Genomic DNA, 17,347 nt, shown 5'->3' with positions numbered 1-17,347 from the left:
TCGTGCTGGACCACGACCACTTCACTCTGGTGACATCTTGCGTCAACTCGCCCCGTGAAAAAGCCCCATAAAGCCAGAGAAAGAGGTAGCAGGATGCAGACGTTTAGGGAGGGGGTTCCAGAGCTAAGACTGGGTGGAACATTGTTTCCCATTATCACAAGTGTCCCTCTCTTAGTTTCTATAAAATGCCTCATTGACGGTCAGAGCTCAAGCTCCTTAACAACTGATCTGTCTTAACAAACCACCTTGTACCCTTTTGCCTTTCACTTCACTTCTCCCCCAGCTCTGCTTTGAAAATTAACATCCTCCATTCTTTCCCTAGTCCTGAGGTGGGATCCCTGACCCAAAACTAACTCTGTTTCCGATGTTGGAGGAGTCCAGAACCAGGGGTCACAGTTTAAGAATAAAAGGTAGGCCATTTAGGACTGAGATGAGGAAAAACTTTTTCACCCAGAGAGCTTTGAATCTGGGAAATTCTCTGCCACAGAAGGCAGTGGAGGCCAATTCACTGGATGTTTTCAAGAGTGTTAGATTTAGCTCTTAGGGCTAAAGGAATCGAGGGATATGCGGAAAAAGCAGGAACGGGGTACTGATTTTAGATGATCAGCCATGATCATATTGAATGGCGGTGCTGGCTCGAAGGGCCTACTCCTGCACCTATTTTTCTATGATTCTATTTTTATTTTCTCTTTCCAGAGATGCTGTTTGACTGCCATGAGTTCTTCTAGCATTTCTGTTTTTGTTTCAGATGCCAGCATCTACACTTTTATTTTCCATTACTGGAGCAATCGAGCTTATGGATGATCAAGAAGCCATAATTGGGAGGAGTACAGAAATCTTGGAGGATGCCAGAGATTGGTAGGGGAAGGACGTAGAATCCCAGCACCTGGCCAATATTCATCTCTCAACAACAGTAGAAAGCACGGTTATCTACCTTACTTCTGCTTTGGGATATTCATGTGTGCAAGCTAGTAGCTGTATTTGTCTACAATACAACAACATTTTACAGGTCACAAACCAGAATATTTTTTTTAAAGATCTTCAAATACAAAGCAAAATTAGATGAAGGAGCACACCCATTTACTTTCCGCATATGAACAAAAATTGGAATTTTGGTAAGTAACTTGCAGAAATCAATCTGAGTCTCAAGAAAAAGGTAGGTTCTCCAATTATTTGGTCTAGTGAGCAAGAACCAAACATAGCACACTGAGACTTAATGAAGAGGCCGCAGAGACCGCAAAAAGTAGGAAAATAAGAAATGGAAAAGCATTGATATTAATTCACCTCACATCCATCTAATGAATGGCAACACTTTATCTTCATATATCTTGGAATGTGCAGAGGCAACCATTTGCCTTTAAGACAATCAAATAATTAAGTTGCAGTTTGTAAAGATACAAGCAATAAGTTGTTCTATTGAAGGGGGGTCCTGATCCGAAATATCACCTATCCATTTTCTCCAGACATGCTGCCTGACTCGTTACTCCAGCATTTTGTGTCTATCTTTGATATAAATCAGCATCTGCAGTTCCATGTTATTACATTTTAGCTGTTCACAAGTCTTGGATATGACATTGGAAAGGTCTTGTTCCAATCCTACATTCCAAATCAACATCCTTGATATTCAAGAATTGTTCCCTAATATTTTAAATTAAACTCGGAACAAGCAAAACAGCTTCTACATGTTGCCACCTTGCTGACACCTTAAGTTAATTAACAACACTTAAAAACAATCTTAGATCACATCTGATGTCTCACTGACAATTCGATATCATTATACCATGACCAATTAATCCAAATTAATTTTCAAGTACCTTATTCCACGATGTACACAGTTAGAACTCTAATTCAGCGTGGGTGAGATAATTTACTTTGACTGAGCCATCACTCCATCAGGCTCATCAGAATGTCAGTTAGGTCCAGACAAAAGGAGGACAACTGGGAACCAAATCGATGTTTTAGTCAATGCCACACCCACTATGTAGCAAAGTTATTCAACTAATATTGAACTTCACCCGAGCTTTCATTTCGAACTATGTTGGCAAACACTTACCTTTAATCCTGCCGCATACCCAATAGGTTGTGGAGCAATATTTGACTGGCCAGCTTCCCCGGTAACCGTGGCCAATCCAAAGATTTCCTGGAAAGCATCTCGAATAGCTGCCACTTTAACCTCTTTATTAGAAGTTACCAAGATATCCAAATCACCACCTGATTCTAGAGAGGAGACAAAACGAAATAAATAAAATAAATGGAGGGCTCACTACACAGTCACATAAAGCTACAAAAATAAACTAACCTGGGCTAAACATGGGCATTAAAAGGTGTATATTTTGTGTAAAGCAGGTTTACTTTCAACCAACAATGCAGTTGTAGAGTAAATACAAACAGTTACTGTTAACCAACTCCATTACAAAAACTACTTGGAAGACCGAGGAAAAGATTCAAGGATACACAAAAAAGCTGGAGAAACTCAGCGGGTGCAGCAGCATCTATGGAGCGAAGGAAATAGGCAACGTTTCGGGACGAAACCCTTCTTCAGACTCAAGGATGTTCCTGAAGCCTCCTCAAAGAAAGTAACTACCTCACCTGACGCTTAAGAATTCCTGGCTTGTGCCCACTCAAGATGAAGGATTGAAAGTTTGAATCTTTGCACAGAAACCCATTGAAAATGGTGTAAGTAGTGCACCATCATCCACATCACCTTCCATGCCAAGCACGTCCTGCCTAAGCTGTGGCAAATTCTGCGGATCTAACACTGGTCTCAACAGCCACTTCACAACATGCAGAACTGGAGTGGGAACAAGTCATTCACTGAAGTTTCCTGTGATGAGAATGCACAAGGTATTGTGAGTAGTTCTGGTTCGTCCAGCTATTGAAAGGATGTTCATTTAAGCTGGAAAGGGCACCGAAATGATTCACAAGGTGGTTACTGGGACTGGAGGACTCGAGTTATAAGGAAATACTAGATAGGATGAGATTTTATTTTGCCTTGAGTGTTTGTGGCGAAAGGTGACCATACAGAGGTACACAAAATCATTAGGGCCATGGATTGGAGGAATAGTTACAATCTTTTTCTACAGGGTAGAAGAGTTTAAAGCTAGAGGGCAGAGGGAGGAAAATGGTTGTAAGGAACCTGGGGGCAACTTTTTCCACACAGTGGTGGGTATCTGGGAAAAGTTGCAAGAGGAAGCTGTAGAGGTAGGTACAATTGCAGTGTTTGAAATACATTTAGACGTGTTCAATGTCTAGGTAAATGTTTTCAGAGGGATATGATCATATGACCAATCGCAGGCAAATGGGACCAGCTCAGATTGATATTTCGATTTGCATGGATGAGTTCGGCCAAAGGGCCTGTTTGTGCGCTGTGCAACTCTATGACTCTATGCTGAATGACAAATTTTGTCAATGCAGCTTCATTGGCATATTCCATCCTCACGTTCTCATGATATTAAAAAGCAACACTTGAAATACAATTTCTGTTACGTAGGCAATCAAGTGCAACTAATTTGCACACAGCAATGATCCTGAAATAGTAACGGCCAGTTAATCCAGTTCAGGTGTTGTTGGTAGAGGCAGAAATTATAGTAAGGCCAACTGGAATACTGCCAGCTCCCTATCAAAAATACTGTGGGAATTTCACAACCTCCGGAACCACAGAGAACAGACAGAACTCAACCGAACCTCCTCTTTGGACAAATTGCACCTTGGGCAGTGTCATGATTCCCTCAGTACAGCACTAAAATAGAGACTAGATGGACATATGCAAAGTCTGGAGAGGAATGTAAATCTATAAACCATATCTCATAGAGGTGGCAGTGCTATGAATTAAGAAGTGCTGAGAGCAGGTCATCACATTGTTCTACATTTCAGAACCAGAGTGCTTGCCTGCCATTCTACAAACACAATATTCACTAAGACCATTTGACACTGGGTAGGGTTAGAATAGATACTGATGGGTATCTAGTATTGAATAGATTTAGCTGGACTAAAAGGCTGGTTAGTTTAATTTCTATGCTGCTGATTTGTAGAGCCGCAAGACTACAGTTCGATGCGAAACAGTCTCATCTTATATGGAAGATGGAAGGGATGAGGATGGCAATTCCAAGACATGGTCCAAGAAGCGCAATGCATCAATAATGTAGACTGTCACAATATTTGGGGGAAGGGAGGGCAGTGTAAAGAAGAGGTCCTTCATCTGTTCAACCTGCCTTTGCTTCCAGTACAATACTCTAGGTCGCGAGATAAGTAGGAATTGATTCATCAATTAAAGATAAAGGTTAATCAGCAATGTGAGTATATAATGCAAAAGATTGGAGTCAGGGTAATGGTAGGCTTGCTTGCTGCTGTTACGGATAAGACCGGGCAATCTGCTTAAATACAAACATTATAAATGCAGGAAATTCTTAGTTACCAGGGAGCAGTTGTGAGCAAGTAATATTTGCTTCTGAATAATGCATGGCGAGTGAAGTTTAAAGCAGTTGAAACTAACTGCAAATTGGTTGGGAAGCCAGCTAGAGGACCCAAGGAAATGGCAAATCCTGAATTAATACAGGCAATGATGAGGAATTTAGACGAGGGAACTGACACACCAGCGGGATTAGACAAACTCAATTAGATTCATTCCCATTTGAATGTATCAAATAACTGAGATGTCTTTCATGCACCATACTTACTGATGTAGGGAGCCATGCCTGGATCCAGCGTGGTGATCATCGACTCAACAGAATGCTTTGTTTTGTCCAAAACTGATTTCACAACGGAGTTCCCTGCCACACCCTAAAATCAATGTCAAAAGCAGTTTATTTGAGCAGCAGATGCTGGTTTACCAAAAAAAACACAAATGCTGGAGTAAGTCATTTGAAATTTACTTTAGCACATACCTTTCCTGAAATGTTTCACCAACTAAGGCACTAATTTATTCTCCAGTAACCAATTTAACCAAATTAATGGAGAGTCGAGGACTAGAGGTCATAGCCTCAGGATTAAAGAACGCTCTTTTAGGAAGATGAAGAGAAATTTCTTTAGTCAGACGGCGGTGAATCTGTGGAATTCTTTGCCACAGAAAGCTGTGACGGCCAAGACAGTGGATATTTTAAAGGCCGAGATAGATAGATTCTTGATTAGTACAGGTGTCAGACGTTATGGGGAGAAGGCAGGAGAATGGGGTTAAGAGAGGGAGATAGATCAGCCATGATTGAATGGCAGACTAGACTTGATGGGCCGAATGGCCTACTCATGACCTCCTGGTATTTATAAATACTGCAACTGCCATAGAACTACAACGAGATACTTCAGCCCATGTCAAGATGATACATACAAGCAAAAGATGGTTCTGTTTATTATGACTTTAGTGAATCTTTTAATGCAGCAAAATTCTGCATTAATTTGACTTTCTATTTTCTCACTCAACTGCTACCTTTCCCTGAAGAAAAATGATTCCCAGTATTATCAGCCTTTTCTTCCAGTTCACAGAAATCACAGAGGATTGATGATCTCTTGGTCTGTAAAGATTTGCAAAGCATTTTTCCACATTGAAATAAAATCAACTTTATCAAACAATTAGCTATCTACTGGGGGTATTTCTACTAAGATACATACTCCCCTGCTAATAACAGGAATGTTTGTGCAAATTATATTCACCAGTAACATTCAGAATGTCCAATATAATGGAGCAGGACTGACAGTATAACAAATAATTGCTTGTAGCGAGGGTTTCTACCAGTTATTCAGGATTTCTGCTGTTTCTTTTATGAACTAAATAAGGTCTATAATCATGAATCAATACAGCTGCATCTGAAACAAGTGGAATATTAAAGACAACATTACCAGCAAATTAAACTAATCAGTAGATGATTTTCATTTCTGGTTGCTAAGCAAATACTGATATACAGTGGACATTCTCAGTGGTTTCAATATTTCTATTTTGCTATGATCCTACACATAAAGAAACCTAGTAGCATGATTGAAAAGACCTGCTTGTCAGCGCATTGCCTAACAGGCCAGCAAAACCAAGTTTCCTGAATTTCAACCATGAAATTAGAATCCAATTCCTGCCTAATTTGTTACAAATCTCTCACTAGCTACAAGGATTCCAAATGAAACTACTCTAGATGCATTTGGGCTATTCTTTGTATGCACTTTATGGGTAAGAAACCATCATACTGAAACAAAGAGTTTTTTTTTTTAGATTCCTTTATTGTCATTCAGACCTTTCGGTCTGAACGAAATTATGTTGCCTGCAGTCATACACAGAACCAATAAAAACAAAACATACAATAAACACAAATTAAATATCCACCACAGTGAGTTCACCAAGCACATCCTCACTGTGATGGAGGCAAAGTCTTTAATCTCCGTCTCTTCCCTCCTTGTTCTCCCTCTGCGCTGAGGCGATCGATCCAGGCCGGAGATGCCGCCCTCCAGTCCAGCGGACCTCCGTGGTGATGTCGCCACCGCCGAAAGCCGGAACGCCGTCTCCGCTCCGAGACGGCCCGCCACAGCATCAGCTTCGGGCCGCCGCCCCAGCTCCGGGTCCCGCAGTCTCCGCTCCAGGCCGCCGCCCCAGCTCCGGGTCCCGCAGTCTCCGCTCCGGGTCCTGCAGTCTCCGCTCCGGGTCCCGCAGTCCCCGCTCCGGGCCGCCGCCCCAGCTCCGGGTCCCGCAGTCTCCGCTCCAGGCCGCTGCCCCAGCTCCGGGTCCCTCAGTCTCCACTCCGGGTCCCGCAGTCTCCGCTCCAGGCCGCCGCCCCAGCTCCGGGTCCCGCCGCCCCAGCTCCGGGTCCCGCAGTCTCCGCTCCAGGTCCCGCAGTCTCCGCTCCGGGTCCCGCAGTCTCCGTTCCGGGTCCCGCAGTCCGCTCCGGGTCCCGCAGTCTCCGCTCCGGGTCCCGCAGTCTCCGCTCCGGGCCGCCGCCCCAGCTCCGGGTCCCGCCGCCCCAGCTCCGGGTCCCGCAGTCTCCGCTCCGGGTCCCGCAGTCTCCGCTCCGGGTCCCGCAGTCTCCGCTCCGGGTCCCGCAGTCTCCGCTCCGGGTCCCGCAGTCTCCGCTCCGGGTCCCGCAGTCTCCGCTCCGGGTCCCGCAGTCTCCGCTCCGGGCTGCCGCCCCAGCTCCGGGTCCCGCAGTCTCCGCTCTGGGCCGCTGCCCCAGCTCCGGGCCGCAGCCCCAGCTCCAGGCCGCTGCCCCAGCTCCGGGTCCCGCAGTCTCAGCTCCGAGCCCCGCTGCATCAGCTCCAGGCCGCTGCCGAAAGCCAGAACGCCGCACCAGCAAGTCGGGCCACCGCTGCCTTAGCCCCGAAGACGGCCAGCCTCTCGTTGGTGAGTCCTGGCTGGCTCTGCCTCCGGAGCCTCGGGATCAGTCGCAGGCTGGAGGCCGCCAGCTCCGCCATTAGGCCTCAGCGCAGACGGAGGCAGAGAAGGGGGATACGACACGAAAAAGTCGCACTACCCCGAAGGAAGAGACAGAGAACATAGTTATAGAGTCAGACAGCATGGAAACGGGCCCCTTCGGATCAACTTGCCCACGTCAACCATCATGCCCCATCTAAACTAGTCCCACTTGCATGCATTGGCCCATTGACATAGAAACATAGAAAATAGGTGCAGGAGTAGGCAATTCGGCCCTTCAAGCAGCACCGCCGTTCAATATGATAATGGCTGATCATCCAACTCAGTATCCTGTACCTGCCTTCTCTCCATACCCCCTGATCCATTTAGCCACAAGGGCCACATCTAACTCCCTCTTAAATATAGCCAATGAACTGGCCTCAACTACCTTCTGTGGCAGAGAATTCCAGAGATTCACCACTCTCTGTGTGAAAAATGTTTTCCTCATCTTGGTCCTAAAAGATTTCCCCCTTATCTTTAAACTGTGACCCCTTGTTCTGGACTTCCCCAACATCGGGAACAATCTTCCTGCATCTAGCCTGTCCAACCCCTTAAGAATTTTGTAAGTTTCTATAAGATCCCCCCTCAATCTTCTAAATTCTAGCGAGTACAAGCCGAGTCTATCCAGTCTTTCTTCATATGAAAGTCCTGACATCCCAGGAATCAGTCTGGTGAACCTTCTCTGTACTCCCTCTATGGCAAGAATGTCTTTCCTCAGATTAGGAGACAAAAACTGTATGCAATACTCCAAGTGTGGTCTCACCAAGGCCCTGTACAACTGCAGTAGAACCTCCCTGCTCCTATACTCAAATCCTTTTGCTATGAATGCTAACATACCATTCGCTTTCTTCACTGCCTGCTGCACCTGCATGCCTACTTTTAATGATTAGTGTACCATGACACCCAGGTCTCGTTGCATTTCCCCTTTTCCTAATCGGCCACCATTCAGATAATAATGTCCCTGTAAACCTGCCTGAACCATGTATCATCCAAATGTTTGTTAAAGATTGTGATGGTCCCTGCTTAGCTCTACAAGATGCCATAGTGGCATATGGTTCAAAAAAATGGTTCGAAAAATTTTGGTTCAAAATATTGGAAACCAACATGGGAATATATTATGATAACACTGGGAGTAAAATTATATTTACTTGAAGAGATTGCCACAAAATTAATTATTTCTTTCAATTACTTTTAATGACAAAAATCAAATATAGACAAAGAGGATATATTCAACCCTCATGATCTGCATCCTAATTCAATCCATGAGTAGCATATTATACCATCACCTGGTAAAAATCTATCAATCTCAGATTCAAAATTAATATTATATTCAGGATCTGGGTATCATTGGCAAGGTTGGTATTTGTTGCCCATCCCTGAATGGCATCCGACTGACTAGCCTGTATTTAAGAGACAATCACATTCAAGTCATATATTGGCCAGACTATTAAATTATGAGAGATTTAATCCCGTGAAGCACAGTAGTAGATGGGTTGGGTTTTTGCATCAATCCAGTACTTTTTCAGTTATTATCAACATATTTTTGTATTCCAGATTGTTAACAAAATGATGGAAATTCAAATCAGATATTTTGCTTATCAGTCTAGACTTTTGGATTAATGGTCTTGTAAGATAGCCCCTGCACTTACTTGGAAGCATGGGCCATAATTGGGAACAGAGGAGTTATATGGTAGCATGGGCCACATGGGTCGCATGAAGTGGTGTTTCCTAACATCTCTACTACATAGCCCTGGCTCTTATTGTCCTCTTCCACTCGTGTAATTTTATTTTAATCTCTCTTCACCCCTGTTATGTTTTGTCCCAAACCCTCAAACTATTAAATTCAACTATTCCTTAACCTTCTCTGAACCAGGGAAACTAACCTTAATTGATCTAATCTCACAACATAATCCAGTTTTTTGATAGTTTACTCGCCATTCCGCACTGTACTCCACCCCATGAATCAGCATTTTGCCCAGGTTTCTGTGCTCAGATTGTCCTGTGTCATTTAAAGTGTTAGCTGTGACTCAATGGGTGACTGTCGGGCTGCATTAAGGTTTTGGGTTCAAGACCCACTTGAAATTTGAGCTAAAAGATGAAGGCGGATAGTCTGCTGCAGTTCTCAAGGAGTTTACATTCAAAAATGACCTATCCATTAGTTTAAAAAAAATAGGTGGGTGATTATTCCAATATATTGGCCAAACAGTATAACTAAACAGACTTATCAGATCATTATCAAACTGTTACGTGCAGGAGTCTTTCATTGGCTGCAGAACGCAAGGGGGGGGGGGGGATGTAATGAATGAAAGGTAATAGGCAATACATAAGTGAAATATTTTTTTCTCTTTAAACAAGATTTCCGTGGAGCTACTGCAATAGATTCTTCCCTTTATTTTCTTGCCATCAACTATAAAAATAAAATCCTTCAGGGGGGGCTGAAGTGTCTCTTTGCACTGATGATTAAATATACATTAAATCATAATTATATTTAAATTGGAGGTTAGAGAAGTGAAACCAAAAGAGTGACAGGAATTACATTATTGAGGCCTACCTTAAAGAAGCCCCATAATCCGCCTCCAGCACCACTTTGGTCATAGTGTGCAGACATCCTGGGGTCCTCAGGTTCCACTGGGAAAGTAATGGAGGAGCCACTTCCAGCAGGAGTAGGGGCCTGAGTCATGGCACCTGGAACAACTCCTGCCAATAATAAATAAAGTGAGTGACCAACACTGCTCTGTCCATATTTGGCAGAAACATGCCGTAGCAATAACAGTTAAATAAAACACTTTACATTAATTAACATTTAGCATGTATACACATATTTCTGACTTACTGCTCCCTGACAATTGCCACATGCATTTATATTTAGATATTATCTACCATATGTCTCTATCATATGTGTCTATCTGTTTGTAGACAGGACAGGATGCAATGCTCAAAACATTGGAAACACATTAGTGGAGTGCTTTTTCATTAAAAGACAGAGAAACTAATCTTTCTCTGATGTTGATTAGCAAGCAATATAGTCAGCTTGCCATCATGGCCAGAACCAACGTTTAAAATTGGAGTCAGAGAACCTGGAGGACACCACAAAATCCATATTAGCTACAAGATTCTAGAAGATGTGAAGGCGAGTAGGAACAGTAAAGTAGTGAGGCATTCTTACTCTCTCCTCCTTCAACACAATAACATTCTGCTGTTATAATTAATTGTTAGAATACTGATAGTGGTTCAAATGGTCTTTTTTTATTTTAAGGAGCAAGAACAAGTTAAACTTATGGTGAATATTGTTTAACAATTTAAGCTATATAATGGCATCTATACAAAACTTTCTAAGTAAATGTAAGTCAGTCTCTATTTGCAGACATAACATTGAAATAAAATCACCACCTGTGCCAGATGCAGAAAAAATTGGCATCAACGGGGTTTGTGGAGATCTCCCAGCATGGCCTCGAGTGATGTCGTAGTTTGTAGACATGGAGAACCCAGTGGTGGGTGGACCTGCTGGAGGTGCAGAAAAGGCAGGACCAGCAGGAGAGCCCATAGAAGGCATCGAAGGAGGAAAGCCATAAGCTGCAGCACCAGAATGACCAGCAGCTGGATGAATAGGGGATGCAACAGCAGTTAGGGGTGTAGAGGACCTAACAGGTGGCATGTGGGTTCTAGGATGAGGAGGTGTCGAAAAGACTTGGGGAGACATGGCTGAAATGGAGGTAGTAATGGGATTAGGTAAAGTGCTAGGTAGAACTGGACAGATAAGTCAAAAGGGAAACAAAAGGTGAAAAAAAAACATGATTAATGCAAATATTATTCACAGTATTATTGTCCACAATAATAATAATAGCTGTTTAGCAGATAAAAATATCAATACTGCAGAACCCGTGGCACCATAAAGTGAACAGTGGTGCACAACACCACATTTCCATTCAGTATGATGCAGCATTACATTAACAGAATTAGAAACATTCCATTTTAGAGTTCATGACTTAGAATAAATGTTTAACTTCATTTTTGATTTTACTACAGATGCAAATTATTTGGCTGTGATTTAATAGTGGCAAATGGAAAACATAGCCTCACATTGAATTTGTTAGATATATTCAAATCTTGTAATTTATTTTGTGACGCTCCTTGATGAATCTCAGTAACTTTGCTGATTAAAATTAATTACGCCTCGTGAGGAAATTCAGTGTTCCATGTTTCTGAAAATTCACCAGTCGTAGTAGGAACTATTTGTTCAGCATTAAAGTGCCACATCAAATTTTCAAAACCACATCTAAACAGCTTGATAAAAATAACTTATTCCAAGATGTTCATAAAGGCACCGTGATCAATAAATTGGCCCTTTGCAATTATACTAATTTTCACCTGAAGCCATCTACAATGTTCAATTTTCTTGTCTGCTTTCAGGTTTTTTTTCCCTTCCAAAGATTTAAATTCCCTTTTAAAATGTTAGTGTAGACGTCTTTACAACAAATCCACAACAAATTTCAGGTAGTCCTTGCTTTCTCCTTCCTTCCCCTCCCCTTCCCAGCTCTCCCACAGCCTACTGTCTCCGCCTCTTCCTTTCTTTTTCCCACCCCCCCGACATCAGTCTGAAGAAGGGTCTCGACCCGAAACGTCGCCTATTCCTTCGCTCCATAGATGCTGCCTCACCCGCTGAATGTCTCCAGCTTTTTTGTCTCCCTTCGATTTTTCCAAAATCTGCAGTTCTTTCTTAAATATAATGTCAACCAAATTTTCCCCAGAAAAACACCCAAAAATTTTCAGGTACTACAAAAGCTGCAAATCATGTTTCCCCTTATAGATTGTTAAAGCTTGGTCCTTCCTATTTTATTAGGACAAATTTTTTGATAAATATATCATCTAGAAATAGGTACCACACATGAAACTGAAATGTGAAGCAGCAATACCTGTTGAAATTGGAGGGTTGCTTGTTGTCATGGAAGTATTTGGTGGTGGGGTTGTGGGAGGTGTTGTCTCAATCCCACTTTCCTCCATCATCTTTTGTTCGTTTGACCACAATATACTGTAAGTAAATTACAGTCACATTTCACAACTTAAAACGGAATCTCAAGATTGCTGGTCAAGGAAACAATTTGCCCTTATTTTTCAACAATGAGTAATTGTAATCGTAATTAATTTTATTAGGCAAGTATGAAAACAAAACACGTAAATCATATGAGGAATTTGATTTGCCATACGTTTATACCAAAAAAGCAACAAAACACGCAACTACATAAACATTTTAACATAAAATCCATCATAGTGGCTCCTCCACTCTCGTCACTGTGATGGAAGGCAATAGTCTTAGCTTTTCCTCCTTTTTCTCCCACATACGGGGGAGTCGAATCATCCGTAGTCGGGGCGATCGAAGCTCCCATGATCGGGACAGTTGACGCTCCTGTGGCTTGGAGCTCCCGAAGCCGGTCCCTAACCTGAGACCGTGAGCTCTACGATGTTAAGTCCGCAGGCTCCCGTGGTTGGAGCGTCTGAGGTCGATCCCTGGCAAAGGGACCGCCAGCTCCGAGATGTTAAATCTGCAGGCTCCCGTGGTTGGAGCTCCCAAGGTCGATCCCTAGCAAGAGGCCGCCAGCTCCACGATGTTAGGCCGGGGTGCAGACGGTGATACGATAAGGAAAAGTTGTATCGCCATCAAGGTAAGAGATAAAAAAAGTTTCCTCCACCCCTCACATAATACAAAACTAAAGATACACTAAAACAACAGGCTAAAAAACTATGAAGAGCAAAAGGGACGAGACAGACAGTTGGCAAGGCAACCATTGTACGGCGCCAGACCTTGGCGTTCAAAATAGCTTGTACACTCTGGAGTTTAGAAGGATGAGAGGGCATCTCATTGCAACATATAAGATTGTTAGGGGTTTGGACACGCTAGAGGCAGGAAACATGTTCCCGATGTTGGGGGAGTCCAGAACCAGGGGCCACAGTTTAAGAATAAGGAGTAAGCCATTTAGAACGGAGACGAGGAAACACTTTTTCTCACAGAGAGTGGCGAGTCTGTGGAATTCTCTGCCTCAGAGGGCGGTGGAGGCGGGTTCTCTGGATGCTTTCAAGAGAGAGCTAGATAGGGCTCTTAAAAATAGCGGAGCCAGGGGATATGGGGAGAAGGCAGGAACGGGGTACTGATTGGGGATGATCAGCCATGATCACATTGAATGGCGGTGCTGACTCGAAGGGCCGAATGGCCTACTCCTGCACCTATTGTCTATTGTCAACAACCATTTGCAGTGCAGCATTTCAAAGCAACCACTACCAACAACCATTTGCAGTGCAGCATTTCAAAGCAACCACTACCAACAACCATTTGCAGTGCAGCGTTTCAAAGCAACCACCACCAACAACCATTTACAGTGCAGCGTTTCAAAGCAACCACCACCAACAACCATTTGCAGTGCAGCGTTTCAAAGCAACCACCACCAACAACCATTTGCAGTGCAGCGTTTCAAAGCAATTACCACCAACAACCATTTCAGTGCAGTGTTTCAAAGCAACCACCACCAACAACCATTTGCAGTGCAGCATTTCAAAGCAAACACCACCAACAACCATCGGCAGTGCAGAATTTCAAAGCAACAACCACCAACAACCATTGGCAGTGCAGCATTTCAAAGCAACCACCACTAACAACCATTGGCAGTGCAGCATTTCAAAGCAACCACCACCAACAACCATTTGCAATGCAGCATTTCAAAGCAACCACCACCAACAACCATTTGCAGTGCAGCATTTCAAACCAACCACATTTCATTTTGAAACCATATTAAGGGCACTCACAGTTGAGTATACATGTGTTCAGTGTTATTCACAGCTCAGAGACGTGACCCTCTCGCTTCCTCCATCTTGCAGAGAATAACTGAGGCACAACACTTCCGGGTTTTATAGTCCCTCCCCCCTCCCACCAGCAGGAGCAGCAGAGAGAATCTCAACATTTTTTAAACATTAATAACTTTTTTATTTTTCATCGATAGGGAAAATCCTCTTGTCCTGCGCAGCGGAGGGGGACTCTGAGTAAGATGGCCAAAAATCACAGCCGTAAGTGGCAGCGTCTTTTCTCAAATCATGAAACAGAAAACCAGGAAGTGGTCAAGATCAGACTTTTAATAATATAGATAACAGTTAATTTTATATTATAAAAGTTTGGATAAGTTTGTGCAAATTTGAAAATGAAGGTTGATCCTTTATGGGACTGACTTATTGGACATTGGATCCGGGATTCTGTTAGCGAGAGATGAGGCAAGTTCACCATGAAACCCACTATAAACCCTGCATGGTGAGCAACTACAATATTCATTACGAAATACCCTGATCCTGCTAACAACGGAAAAGGAGACAATGGGTCTTGTTGGATGATTACCCATGCATGCACTATGACTCATTATCAGAACTATCAAACAAGCAGCAAGCTAATGCTTGGCTTGTGATGGGAAGGGTGACCCCCCATCAGTTCCTTCAGCTGGAGTCAATTCCATCATGCTGCCCAGTATTCATTTCCTGTCATGTGTGTTTGCTGATAGAACATAGAATAATACAGCACAAGAACAGGCCATTCAGCCCACGATGTCTGTGTCAAACATGATGCCAAGACCAAGTGTCATCTGCCTAATCATAATCCATATCCCTCCATTCTCCTGCATATTCACATGCCCACCCAAGGCTCTTAAATGTCACTATTTGATGCCTCTCCCAGCAATGTATTACAGGCACTCATCACCCACTGTATGAAGAAAAAAAAACTTGCCCCACACATTTCCTCTAAATCATGAATTTTCAGCCAGAGCAGTTACACCACACTATGATAAGTTGCCAATGAGCCATACTGCGACAAGCATCAAATGCTACTGGTAAATCACTGGTTTGGTGAAAGATGCACTTGCTGATTATGTCCGAGTCTTGGTTTCCTGGCATAGGGAGCTATCCACAACCAAATGATGTACAATGGCACATTCTAAGGTGCAGAGAGCAGTCCTGAACTACTATCTACCTCATTGGAGACCATCAGTATCTTTCGTCAGTCTTTACTGTCTTTATCTTGCACTAAACATTTTCTCTTTATCATGTATCTGTACACTGTGGATGGCTCAAATATAATCATGTATTGTCTCTCCGCTGACTGGTTAGCACGCAACAAAAGCTTCTCACTGTGCCTCGGTACACATAACAATAAACTAAACTCAAAGGACTCTATGTGTTGAGAGAAACACTGAAGCCTGTAGCAATTGTGCCAGCTACACTGAGGAAAAGCCTGAGTTTCGAGCCCTTCTGCTCCTGCACAGAGATACTAGGCACTGTCTACTAACCTCTCTCTAGTTTATTGACTGGTTGTATCACTGTCTGGTTCAGCAACTCAAATTCCCCAGAATGAAGAGATCAGAACATGTGATGGACATGGCACAGTGATACTGATCAATTGAAGGAATCAATAGGAGTCACAGCCTCAAAATAGCTGCCAGCATCAACGACCCACACCACCCTAGCAACACTCTCGTTTCACTCCATCATTGAGAAGAACATATAGGAGTCTGAAAACCGTTACCACCAGAGCTCCTTCCCACCATCTATCAAGCTCTTGAACACTGCAAAACACTAACTAAACTATGAACAGTTTTTGATTACACAACAGAATATGGGCTTTTTTGCACTAGTGTTGAGGTTATTAATTTATTTAGTTTGTCAAAGTTTATTATGTTATCTGAGTTTGTGTTTGCCGGCCAGATATCTGCTCTGAAAGAACTTCATTGTTCCATTGTCGGTACATATGACAATTAAACACTCTTTACTCTCTTGAATGGTTGGAAATGGAAAACTGATGTTGTGACTTAACCTACGTATTGCATGTGTTTGCAAAGATTTGCTCGGTGTGGTGACAAAGTCTCATATTGTACAATTGGATGTTTTATGATTCAAGGACATTTTTGGAAAGGGGGGGGGGAAATCACCTGCTGCAATGCACAGTAAAGAAGGACTTTAGAAGAATTTGATGAATATGACACTATAACACGATACACTCCGCGGGAGGCATGGGGGCACAACAGGTAGAGCTGTTGCCTCAGCACCAGAGATCCAGGTTCGATTCTGACCTTGGGTGTTGTCTTTGCGCAGTTTGTACATTCTCCCTGTGACTGCATGGGGTTCCTCCCACATCCCAGACATGCAGGTTAGTAGGTTAATTGGCCTCTGTAAATTCCCTGCAGTGTAGGGTGGATGCAAAAGTGGGATACCATAGAACTAGCATGAATGGGAGATTGATGGTCGGCATGGACTAGATGGGCCAAAGGGCATATTTCCATGCTGTAATTCTAAACTGGGCAGCTGGATAGGCAAATATTTGGCATCTTAGAGAAGAGGGTAAAACTTGCCAATTCATTATCGATATTCTGCACCACAGGTCGACTGCATCCACAATATGTACTATCTGTGAAAGCATTGCCCATGCCCAACACACCTACGAGCATGGTGGCAAAAATGAGATTGTGGGAACCATCCTCACATATCATTAGGTATATATTGCCATTGTTTCACAGGCACTAGGATAAGTATTGCAATCCCTCACATCAATAGTCAATAGACAATCGGTGCAGGAGTAGGCCATTCGGCCCTTCAAGCCAGCACCGCCATTCAATGTGATCATGGCTGATCATCCCCAATCACAGTACCCCATTCCTGCCTTCTCCCCATATCCCCTGACTCCGCTATCTCCGCTCTCTCTTGAAAGTATCCAGAGAACTGGCCTCCACCGCCCTCTGAGGCAGAGAATTCCAGACTCACAACTCTCTGTATCTCTTTATCAATATCTCAACAGGTTACTGCACCATTGATGGTTATTATTATTATTGGTGTTCTAAAGTTGCCCATATAACATCAAACACATCTACACTGCCACGTCTCTGTGGTTAGGAGGGTGGGACGACTCATCCTTCTATATTGCTTGAAATCAGCAATATTTACTGG

At 43.2% G+C, this 17,347-nt stretch overlaps 1 protein-coding gene across 1 annotated transcript in view; it reads right to left on the bottom strand.

Moving 5' to 3' along the window:
* Positions 1-17,347, bottom strand: part of prrc1 (proline rich coiled-coil 1) — a 30,764-nt gene that overhangs the window by 12,664 nt on the left and 753 nt on the right. Inside the window, exons 2-6 of the mRNA XM_033018085.1 lie at positions 12,292-12,407; positions 10,769-11,125; positions 9,930-10,075; positions 4,677-4,779; positions 2,054-2,217 (exon numbers count right to left, since the gene is read on the bottom strand). Of these exons, the coding sequence (XP_032873976.1) occupies positions 2,054-2,217; positions 4,677-4,779; positions 9,930-10,075; positions 10,769-11,125; positions 12,292-12,382 (861 nt within the window). The 5' untranslated portion in view covers positions 12,383-12,407. The remainder of the gene's footprint in view (positions 1-2,053; positions 2,218-4,676; positions 4,780-9,929; positions 10,076-10,768; positions 11,126-12,291; positions 12,408-17,347) is intronic.

The sequence above is a fragment of the Amblyraja radiata genome, chromosome 3 (genome assembly GCF_010909765.2).
Source record: "Amblyraja radiata isolate CabotCenter1 chromosome 3, sAmbRad1.1.pri, whole genome shotgun sequence".
NCBI classification, from domain to species: Eukaryota; Metazoa; Chordata; class Chondrichthyes; order Rajiformes; family Rajidae; genus Amblyraja; species Amblyraja radiata.
Note: the sequence above shows the minus strand (reverse complement) of the source record. Positions and strands in the feature narration are given on the sequence as shown.